The 12,341-nt window shown below is 36.1% G+C and overlaps 1 protein-coding gene across 1 annotated transcript; it reads left to right on the forward strand.

Moving 5' to 3' along the window:
* The first annotated feature begins 7,893 nt into the window (after window positions 1-7,893).
* Window positions 7,894-8,826, forward strand: LOC110296810 (olfactory receptor 13). The gene has a single exon (XM_021165596.1). It carries the CDS (start codon window positions 7,894-7,896, stop codon window positions 8,824-8,826), a length of 933 nt encoding a protein of 310 aa, XP_021021255.1.
* The last annotated feature ends 3,515 nt before the right edge of the window (window positions 8,827-12,341 follow it).

Below are 12,341 nucleotides of genomic sequence, written 5' to 3' on the forward strand. Positions count from 1 at the left end.
CTTCTTCTTCTTCTTCTTCTTCTTCTTCTTCTTCTTCTTCTTCTTCTTCTTCTTCTTCTTCTTCTTCTTCTTCTTCTTCTTCTTCTTCTCCACTTCCTCCTGCTCCTTCTCCTTTTCCTCCACCTCAAGGCCCTTCTTTGTCTGTACACTCACCTTTCTCATGACAAAATCTTTCTACCTGACTTTTCCCCTGGATCCCCTGGCTGGGATTGGAAAGCTAGCCTTCCTACCTTCTGTGCCCAGTTCAGCTGTTCAGCTTTTAATTTACCAACCAAAGATAATTGTGTGGGGGGGATTCTTTATATCATATTGATACAGGAGGTTCTTCAATATTCATGACAATACCATGTTCAGATTGTAATTAGATTTGGGGACACAAAAATCAGAATCTTTATACACAGTGCACAAGACCAACTAACAAAATGTGTACAAATTTAAGAAGATGGGGAAGAAAGGGATCAATCTGGGTGAAGCTGAAGAGTCCAGGTAGATATGATTAAAATACATTTTATGAACTTCTCAAAGAACTAATATAATAAAAAAGAAATAGAAAAATGAACTTCCTTCATTCCAAAGGACATCGGATAAGAGGCAAAGGTAAATGTATTGCTTTTCCCAAAGGGAAAAATGAATCAATATGTAGGTTTATTAATGATGCAGAATTAAAATCAATATGAGAAAATATTATCTGGCATTATGAGTTATCTAGCAAAAGCTCTTGTGAATAGTTGTACAAATGTGAAGAATTCATTTCAAAATTCTCTATAAGCTCTCTTCAATCTTAAGCATTTTATGATCTCATGACTTCTCCTTTACTTTTTAATGTGGAAGAATTCAAATTGATTTGAAACAAGCTTGTAATGATCCAAAATTATTTAAATTGTAACTTTAAGAAAACATTTTAAAGCCTGCCTTGTTCTTCTGAGGATTGATCAGAGTAATCAAAGGAAAAACTCATGCATGAAAACATGTCTGTATACACTTCATATTTGTAGTTCTTTCTCTTTAATTCCCACACAATCACAACTATACTTCTACATGCATATGGTTTCCCATTGTAAAATATTGGTCCTATCTCCAGTGATAAGAGCTCAATAATTTTTGTTTTAAACACAAAGCAGTAAGATAATTCAAAAAGAGAGGAAATAAAAAATATGAAATCAGCTTCTAATGTAACAAACATTTCTTTGGGGGTGAAGCAAAACACACATGAAGCCCTGTGAGAAGTGCAGACACCATGGGGTGGCTGTCAGGTCTACAACCTGGCTTCAGTGGAAACCGTGATGTCCTTGAGAACTAATGAACTTGAAGTACTTCATATGATAATGGGAAACTAAAGCTTGGAATCTTTCTTAAAATTAGGAGATGGAGAAAGACAGGAGAGATTCCCATTAAATAGTCTGCCATAAACTGTCTTGCTCTCCACCAGCCTTACGAGTACCACAAGATGAGGTTATGCCCTTAAACACTGTAGGCAGACACCTGCTGCAGCCACAGAACCTCAGTGCACTCAATATCACTCAAGGGATAGAATTCAAAATTATGTCCATGAGAAAGGGCAGGGAGAGTACTGGCTTTGCACAATAACCTTTTAATCCAGTTTCTGAATCTGCCAAGAAATACAATACAAATGTAAACTGGATGCTAGAGTCCCATCTCATGACAATTACCTTGTGCCATCAGGGATGAACTATGTCATACATACTTCATATTTATTTGTTTTTAACATTGTACTGGCTTGTTTTGTGTGTTAGCTTGACACAGACTGGAGTTATCACAGAGAAAGGAGCTTCTGTTGGGGAATTGCCTCCATGAGATCTAGCTTTGGGAAGTTTTCTCAATTAGTGATTAAGCTGGGAGGGCCCCTTGTGGGTGGTGCCATCCATAGGCTGGTAGTCCTGGGTTCTATAAGAAAGCAAGCTGAGCAAGCCAAGGGAAGCGACCCAGTAAGAAACATCCCCTCCATGACTTCTGCATCACCTTCTGCTTCCTGACCTGCTTAGTTCCAGTCCTGACTTCCTTTGGTGATGAACAGCAACATGGAAGTGTAAGCTGAATAAACCCTTTCCTCCCCAACTTGCTTCTTGGTCATGATGTTTGTGCAGGAATAGAAACTCTGACTAAGACAAACTTGTAAACATTTTTTAATGTATAGCCATTACTTTAAATGGGTAAGAAATTACCAAGGAAATATCACTAAAGGATATATTACAAATTTTGGAAATAAAATGTATGCTTACTGAAATAAAACTAAATTTGCTAGGAACAAATTCACAAAATGTGATAAATTCTAGACTGATCACATGGAGAAAAATGATATTAAAACAAAAACCCAGAAGGGTTTGGGAGATGTCTTCGTAGGTAAGACATTTGCACCACAAGTGTGATGACTGGAGGTCTTATTCCTACAACCCATGTGAATGCTGGATATCTACAATGGTTGCTTGTAATTCTAGTGCTTGCAAGGCAGAGACAAGATCCTGGAACAAGCTGGCTAAGTAGACTGACTTGGACTGCAAAGCTCTAGCTTCAAGAAATCTTGCTGTAACATATAATGTGGAAGTGATCCAGAAAGACAAGCAACATTTACCTCCCCCACGTACATAAATGTATCCACACACATTTGAATATATGTAACACACTCACATAGTGTGTAAACTTTTTAATATGCTTTTTAATTTGGATCACAGTCTCAAACATTCTATTGAGAATTTTTGTTATCTATGTTCATCAGAGAGATTGGTTTCTAATTTTCTGTTGTTGTTGAATCTTTTTTTTCAGTACCAAGTAATACTTGGCTTCAATAAATGAGTTCAAACATTCTTTTTTTTTTCCTCTATTTTATGGAATAATTTTAAGAGCATTGGCATTTGTTTTTCCTTAAAAGTATTATAGAGTTCTGAATTGTATCCTTTTTGCCCTGGGCTTTTATTAGGTGGTAGATATATTAATCACTGCTTCTCTCTCTTGGGTTGATATGAGTGCACTTAAACTATTTAATTCATTGTGATTACATTTTGGTAAGTTGTGTATATGTAGAAATCCATATACATGTTTAAAGTAGGCCCTTTTTGTCCAGCCATAGGCATTAATGTTTTCACCAAAAAACATAAGATAGACAATTTATACTACTTTTGTTCTTGAATGATAATTAAGCAGAGTATAAACTTTTACAGTAGCCCTTTCCTCATAACTTTGAATATTCTTTCCTGACATCTGTTTGGAAGAGGGAGTGTCTTCTTATTAGTATTATTTAGGCATGATGGCATTAGTCTACAATAACCCTAACAGTGAGAAGATGGAAACAGATGGATCTCAGTGGGTTGGTAGACAGTGAAGCTCCATGTCCAATTAAAGTCTCAAAAATAGGTGAAGTGATTAATAAAGACATCCAAAGACAGTCTTTGGCTTCCACATGCCTACCTATGGGCAACTTTACTGGCACACTCATACACCCCCACACTCATACACACACATACACACATGAGCAACTGGGTCTACTTAGTGTTGTTTGTATATTTGAATATATATATATATATATATATATATATATGTTTAGAGCTGACTGTAGAGAATTTTTAATTCAGCAACATGGGGAGTGAAGGGACTTCTCTGTTTCTTTTCTCACTGTAACTACACTGAATGAGTCTTCTTTTAAATATTCAACTCAGAGTTTGCAATCTCCATAGAACATTATTTATAGAGATAAATAATGTTAAATATTTAAATAATTAATATTTATTTATTTATTTAATTTAATTTATTTAATATTTATTTATGTAATATGATATTTAAATATTTAAATATCATAAATAATGATAAATATAAGAGAAAATTTTATTTTAAACATTAAAAAATATCAAAATAGAAACTTTATTACATTAAAAAGGCCACTATAGTGAATGGCTTCTTAGTAAGAAGAAGATGGAAGCATAGATAGAAAGTAGGGATAAAAATCTAGAGACAATGCAGTGATCTTTAAAAATAAAAATAGAAATAGAACGCTTTGGGTAAAGTGTGCTTCAATAAATAAATAAATTTAAATAAATTTTTAAAATAAATTTTAAAAAGATAGCTTTAACTTCTTTATTTAAAAATAGAAAACTTAAACAATATATATCCAAGAAAAATAACTTGATTACAAAATTTTCTAAGAAATACAAAGTTCTACATTTTAACAATCTTCAAATGACTACTTATGGTTATGTTATACCACAGGCATTGAAACTACAAAAGAAGAAAATGACCAAACCCATTGTATGAAGCTAGGAGAACATTGATAACAAACATGAAAAAATGAAATAGAAAAGGAATTAATTGAACAAATCTCAAGAAAGGACTTAAACACAAAACTATAAGTTCAGTAAAAGAGACTGGTAATATTATGGAGGGAATGTAATTTATCAGCTTGTATGTTAGTGAATTGTACAATAAGCAATGTGTGGGTAAGACTGACTGTTTCTTTTTAGATACCAGACACCTGTAGACATCTGCCTGAGCAAGAGTATAGCATGGACTCTAGTCACCAGCAAGCCTTCTAGTGAAAATCTTTAATGGATAAAAGTCCATGCTAAAGTGACCATGGTTACTTTTTTTCCTATTAAATATAATTAGATTATTTCCTTAGTAGGTTGGCATATATAGTAAAATAACTATATATATAGGAAAGTATATGTTTTACCTCTTCTTTTTTGACTATGACAATAGATAAATGAATCAAAGAAGTATTTAAACCACAAAAGAAGACATCATTAATTGTCTCCATTATAGTCCATGAAGATATAAAACATGATTAGCTCATCTGTAGTTCAGGAAGAAGAGAAAACAGTAATATTGATAGCTTTGGAGGGTTCTTTCTTCCTTTCTGAAATCAAAATCACTAGACACTGAAGTGGAAAAATGTTTTCTGGTGAAAATATTCCTTCTCTATTTGTGCCCCGTCAAATTTTACAGAATAATATTTAATAAGTCCCTTTGGGATATTTTATCTACTTTCTTGATTCCTAAACATGCTTCCCACAGCTGCTGTTGATCTTATTATCTGAACTTATTTTATGAATTATATTCCTTGTGGAGCCTTGAGCTACACACACACCTCTGTTTAAAGGGACAATGGTTAATGTGTATAGAAATGATTGCAACTTCCCATTACATACTATTTAATGTATTTGGATGTTAGTAGGTATGGGTGCTTTGAAGATCTTCAAATTATAAGTCAAGTGATTTCATTACATTGAAGGTACCCTGACCTAGAAGTCTTTGTATTGATTCTTGGATCTGTGCTCATAGACCACAGTGACTGAATACGGCATCAGTATCCTCACATCTTGTCATGAGCTTTTCTCCAGGGAAAACCAGAATTTAGCACAGTGACAGCCCCCCTTTTTTTTTTCTGAAAGGGCAAGGATGCAGTGTGTGTGTGTGGTGAGTGTTTTCTCCTTCCCTTTCCAGGTTTTCAGAATATAATAGGAGTTGACTGAACTAATGGGAAAATAAAGTCAGCTCCTTTGAGAGAAAGTCCATCTCCAAGTATCTGCTCAGAAGAAAAGAATTTCCACACTAAGAGCTACTTGCTTCTCTCACTCAGTCTCCAACGTGTCTTCACATTCTTTCTTGTAAGTTTGAGAAAAGTTTCCTATACAGTCTAAACTTTATTTATTACGAAATTTCAGATAAAAAGAAAAACTACAACTGAAGATGTCACTATTGCTATTTATTCGTTCTAAATTCCTGCTGTTTATAAACTTAGTTACCAAGACAATCTGAAGGCTATCAACTCTTTAGATACACCTAATGTGGGTAATCTTTTTTGATGCTGTTGCTTTTTTATTATTATTATTACAACTGTTAGGAAGCTTAGCTCTTTGAGAGATATGCTTATAAAGTTTTCATTAGCTTATGAAATTCCTGAGAAATGGGCTAATGACTCAGAACAAAAGCACCTTGGAGACTTTATTTTTTTCATGTAAGACTACTTTTTTTGAGGTAAGTAGGAGAATTAGTGTGTGTGTGTGTGTGTGTGTGTGTGTGTGTTCATTCATGCACATGTGTGTATCTTCTAACAAAAAGGTTATCTGTGCTGGCAAGGAGGGACATCTCCTGTATTTGTTCTCATAACACATAGCAGAATATAGTAGATGTTCAGTAAATGTCTGTGCATTTTACAATTTGTGCTTTGGCCACCTGGAGATAGGAACAATATAAATAGTGTTCACTGATGACTCTTTTTTATTTGACTCTGCATTCATAGCATAAGAACTTTGAAATATCTTACAATGAAAGTAGCTTACTAAAATATTTTAAACTTTGGGTGAAATTTATTTGAACATAAAAGTAATATTTTATCTTCATTGCTTCCAAAAGGTAAAGAAATACTGTATTAAAATAAACGATCACTGTTCTATACACTTGATTAACTGAATCCTCTATTTGAATTAGCGTCCTACTTCAACTTCTCCAATGATGCAGGAATCATTCTTGAATAAGTGGGCAATTAATCTGTTATGCAATCAACCAACTTAAATAAATTTTAATCCTAGTAAAACAATCACCTTTGTGGGAGATGATTCCAGAAATCACAAGTCTGCTTCTTGGACTCAGATGATATTGGCTCTCAATAGTTTCCTGTATTTGACTTAAGGTAAAACAAAAATTTATCCTCTCTTGGTTACAAAACATTTCATATATCATATATGACTGTGAAACATGTTGCAAGAAATTAAGTCATATTTTTTCTGGGATTGTTATTTTAAAGGTGGAATTCACATGAACTCTACACTAAAGAATGATATAGAGTCAAACAAGAAAGCTGCAGCAATGGTTTAATAGCTGCAGTTCAAAGCTTAGAAAACTTTCTCTCTGTCAAAAGGGATTTAACCATCTAACCAGCCACAAAAGAAAATATGACTGTGTTAATGAAATAATTAATTTACATTGTCCTTAAGCAGTATACAGAAGATTCTTTAAATATGAATCTACAGTGAAAGCCTAAACTTTAATCTTTGATTCAGTCAACACTTTTAACTGAAAGCTTAAAAATATCATTAAATTATTCACATGGCAATTCTACTAATGAAACTGAGTAAACAGTACTGAATAAAAGAGAATATGACACGTGCACTGAACAATAATAGGATTCTAGAGGATATATATATCCTCTCTCTCTCTCTCTCTCTATATATATATATATATATACACGTATATGTATATATATAAATATAAATAAATAAATATATATATATCCTCTATATAATTTTCTGAGTGTTCAGGAAACACATGTAGATAAAACAAAGCACAGACTATAACAGAAACAATGATAACCCTATGTTTTCTAACCCTATGTTCATCTGTGGGCACAAAAGTGAAAAAACAGTGGTCCCTAACCTAAATCCAGCTGGAGTTAAAACAAACTGCCAATCTGTCTCTGCCATCCAGTCTTATTCTGTTTCATTAGTACTGAAATCCATGAAAGTAAATACTAAAATTATAACATACTTTGCTTTTGTAAGTAAATTGGATAGAAGGATCATTGATAAACTCCTCACCCTCATTCCACATGAAAATGACTATACATGGCACATGTATACAGCTGTCTGCTTCAACTGAACTGTACAGCCACCACCATGATGAGAACTTATTACCATGTTTTGATAAAAATCTGTTTGAACATGAAAGCAGTATTTGCTGAATAATGTAATATGATATTAGCATTTGCCTTATGAAATACCCATTTCCTTCTGATAAATTTGAAACAAAGAAAAGCTTTTAATTTAGAGATTAACAAGTCAAGAATATTAGGAGGGTTTTCTTAAAAGCATTAACATAACACAAGTGTATTATCTAAATCCCAGCTTTGAACATTCACACTAGATTCAAATTCTCTTTCACAGGGAAATGGGGGGAAATCAGACCTTGATCACACAGTTCATCCTCCTGGGATTTCCACTCAGCCCAAGGATGCAGATGCTCCTCTTTGCCCTCTTCTCCCTGTTCTATGCCTTCACCCTGCTGGGTAATGGGACCATCCTGGGACTTATCTGCCTGGACTCCAGACTCCACACTCCCATGTACTTCTTTCTGTCTCACCTGGCCATCGTTGACATTGCCTATGCCTGCAACACAGTGCCCCAGATGCTGGTAAACCTCATGGATCCAGCCAAGCCGATCTCTTTCGCTGGCTGCATGACACAAACCTTTCTCTTTTTGACGTTTGCACACACAGAATGTCTCCTACTGGTGGTGATGTCCTATGATCGATATGTAGCCATCTGCCACCCACTCCGATATACTGCTATCATGAGCTGGAGAGTTTGTGTTATCCTGGTGCTTACTTCCTGGATTTTAGGAGTACTCTTGGCCCTGGTCCATCTAGTATTGCTGTTACCATTACCCTTCTGTGGCTCGCAAAAAGTGAATCACTTTTTCTGTGAAATTATAGCTGTTCTCAAACTTGCTTATTCAGACACCCGCATCAATGAGTTAATGGTTTTGGCTGGGGCTGTGTCTGTGCTTGTTGGACCATTTTCTTCAATTGTAGTCTCTTATGCTCATATTCTGTGTGCCATCCTGAAGATTAAGTCACAGCAGGGGCGCCAGAAAGCCTTCTCCACTTGCTCCTCCCATCTCTGTGTTGTTGGACTCTTTTATGGTACAGCCATTGTCATGTACATTGGGCCTCAACACGGGAAGTCCAATGAGCAGAAGAAATATCTCTTGCTATTCCATAGCCTTTTCAATCCTATGCTCAACCCACTGATATATAGTCTGAGGAACAAAGAGGTCAAAAGTGCTCTGAAGAGGACACTCTTAAAGGAGGACACCTCTTGAGGATATTAAAGAACAATGACCTTGCAAAGATCTTAGAATTAGTTTCATTTAATATTGACCAGGACATGTAACTTGTTCATCCTTTCCATTTTCTTCCAGAGGCCTTCTCACACCTTCCAAGAATCTTCCCGTGTTTTATCTTTTTTACTCTTCAGATTGATGGAGCACAAGCAACCCAAACATACATGGGCATGACAGTACACGGGCTTTTAATGTGTCTAAAAGCAATCATCAGGGTTACCAAAACTACCAACCCTGTGAGCTAAAACAGCTAAAAGCTTGAAAGATATACACACAGGTGCAATAGTGACACAAAATACTGCATCAGCCGGGCAAGAAACGCTGCCTACAGTCTGCCTAGAGATGAAAAAAGGAAACTAGAATGTGATGAGAGTGAAGTGGGAGACAAAGATGCAAATCCGGTACTGTACAGTGCCTGATTTAACTATAGCCAAACAATAGAGGGATAGATTCTTTTCTTTTTAATTTTGTTGAAGATACACAAAGCTTCAGTTCATCAGAGTGAAAAATCCAAGGTCAATACCTCCTGGGAGCCTTTCTCAGGATGAGGAATAAGACATTTCATCACAGCCTCTTCCAATGAGTGGGCCTAGCTTTCTCTCACAATGTAAAGTAGTGTGACCCTGACTTCAGTTTGTATTAATGTTGTGTTTTCTTTGACTTGATACAAATGGATTGTAGTCCCTTAAAGTGTTCATTGTTTGAATCAACCTTCTTTCAACCATTGTTCCATTTGTCAGAGTTTTCCAGGGCGAGTGAGGGCTTTGCTTGTTCATTTCCATTGTATTGTATAAACACATCACAGCATATTGATTCTGTTTGGGGGAGATATTGGGTCTGTCTACAGTGTAAGCTATGATAAATCAATGTTTTGTAAATGTTGTTATATACATCTTTCAGAAGGCATTGTGTGTGTGTGTGTGTGTATGTGTGTGTGTGTGTGTGACATGGAAGCACTGGGTAATGGGTACCCCAGACTTGGATCTTCTGTGCTATGAGTGCCCAATTGTCTGCCTATGATAGAATTACTGTCATTTACTCGTGGTCTGAAATTGCATCACACTGAGTGGGAATTGGTGGCAATAATGAACTGAATGCTGCTTCTACCCCATTTGCTGCCCCATTCACATGTCTAATTTTCTTTCAAGCAGAACAAACAAGTATAGGGTATGCATTTGTTGCATTGTGATTGATTTCATCTTCTTAATGAATGACAACAAAAATCTGGGGTAATAAGGAGAGTGAATTTTAACATATTAAATTGTATGTGAAAGTGAAAGTATGTGCTGGCTAGATTTATGTCATGTCAACTTAACGCAAACTAAAGTTGCATGAGAGTAGGGCCTCTCAAGAAAATGCCTTTTATAAGATCCAACTATAGGCAAGTCTGTAGGGCATGTTTTAAAAGTAGTGATTGATGGGGAGAGCTAAACCCATTGTGGGTGGTGCCATCTCATTGCTGGTGGTTCTGTGTTCTATAAGAAAGCAGCCTGAGCAAGCCAGTAAGAAGCACCCCTTCATGTCTTCTGCATCAGCTCCTGTCTCCAGGTTCCAGCTCTGAGTTCATGTCCTGACTTCCTTCAATGATGAACAATGCCATTCAAGTACAAGCAAAATAAACACTTTCCTCCCCAACTTGCTATTTGGTCATGGTGCTTTGATGCATGTTGTTGCAAAAAATAGAAAACCTAAAACAGTTTTTGTTGTTGTTTTTAACATTTAGGTTAACAGTATTTTATCCTTGTTTGATATAATAAGCATGGAGAATAAAACTGGGCCTTGCATGTATGGGGCAAACACTCTACCACTGAGATATGCTCATAACTATAATCTCTTTTAAAGCTAATTTTATCCTTATTCCTATATTGATTTCCCTAGAAGATATATTTGATTTAGATGAGGGTTGAGGGTTTTATGTTAAAACTTTGATATCTCTGAGCCCATTCTAGGACCTGTCTAATCCTCTATCCTGTAGCATGCAGCTGTGAAAGTATGTTCTTCTATTGTACTTTGTCAATATCAACTGTACATTGTGTACTGTCTGCCCCACCACACCCCTAAGCGATGCTATAAGTCTCTGGCCTCAGGTAAAAAGCTTTTTCAATTGCAACTATGGCAATTTCCTTTGAAGGGACTACCTTAATTTTCTAGCATGTCCAGTGCCACCTGGGAGCCCGTGGGATAGTCTGATTTCCTTTCAGAAAACATAGAAGTAGTGAGAATCTAGGAAAGCTGTCCCAAGTACTTTAATGTAACTGCAAGTGTTGCCACACCTATGTGAGTCCTGGCTGGCTTTGTTGTGAAATAGCTTCTTTGCCTATCATCCCTTGCCAGGAGTATAACTAGGTAATGGAGGGAAAGATGTCCTGTGCTTTCAAGTCCATTGTCATTATTTGCAGCAATTCTCTGACATTTAAAAACATCATGAGATACTATAATCCTCAGACCCAAAGAAGTTAAGAAACAGGGAAGGCCTTAGGGAGTATGATTGAATCTCACTCAAAAGGGAAAATAAAATAAACATCAAAAATCGATGGAGGAAGTGAACAAGGCAGAATAGGGGACATAGAGTATAACAGGACAGGATCAAGTGTTGGGAGTGTGTGTGTGTCGGGGGAGGGGGCGGGTAGCAAAGGGCTTGGAGAAAACCAGAAATTGGTAAGGGGAGGCAAAACTCTGGGTAGATGTGTTAGAGTCCTGGGACAGGGGAGGCTCCTGGGAGTCTATAGAATTGACTCTAGCTAATGCTCCTAGTAGTGGGGGATAAGGAAACTGAAATGGCCACCTCCTGTAGCCATAAGAGATTTTCATTGGTGGAGGGGGGAACACAAACCCACCCATAAAACCTTTCACCCAAAATTTGTTCTGCCCACAAGATGGGCAGGAATAAAGATGGAACAGATAAAAGAAAGGGCCAATCAAACATTGACTCAACATGTGATGCTTCCCATAGGAGAAAGCCAACCACTAACACTATTAATGATACTCTGCTGTGCTTGCAGACAGCAGCCTAGCATAACTGTCCTCTCAGAGTCTTCAGTAGTTGTGCTTCATAATTACCCCATATCTTTCCACTCTTCTATTTGAAACGCTTCTACTAGTAGTTTTTACTTAATAATCTTATTTTCTGGACAGTGTGGTCTGCTATTAAATCAATCAATGCTTACCATATTCAAATTTCCTGTGTTGATGCCTTAAAGAACCATTTAATTAATTATAAATGCTGAGGCTTTATCAATATATTATATCGTTTTTTCAACACTTCTATATTTCTATTTTACTTACTATATCAACCACAGTTGTACTGAAGCTCTTGTATGGAATCTTACTGTTTTGCTATGTTTATTCTTATACCCACTCATGATTAGTTTGGCCATTCAGTCTACAAAAACAACAGTGGACACACCCTACTGGACCTGAAGATTCTCCGGCCACCAGAATCCCAGACTATTGCCTAAAGTCTTTCACAACTTCACATATTTTGAATGTTATGT

Source organism: Mus caroli, chromosome 6, assembly GCF_900094665.2.
Source record: "Mus caroli chromosome 6, CAROLI_EIJ_v1.1, whole genome shotgun sequence".
Classification (NCBI taxonomy): Eukaryota; Metazoa; Chordata; class Mammalia; order Rodentia; family Muridae; genus Mus; species Mus caroli.

Excerpts from the sequence above, each read along its gene's own strand:
- LOC110296810 (XM_021165596.1), top strand. The coding sequence starts at position 7,894 with ATGGGGGGAAATCAGACCTTGATCACACAGTTCATCCTCCTGGGATTT.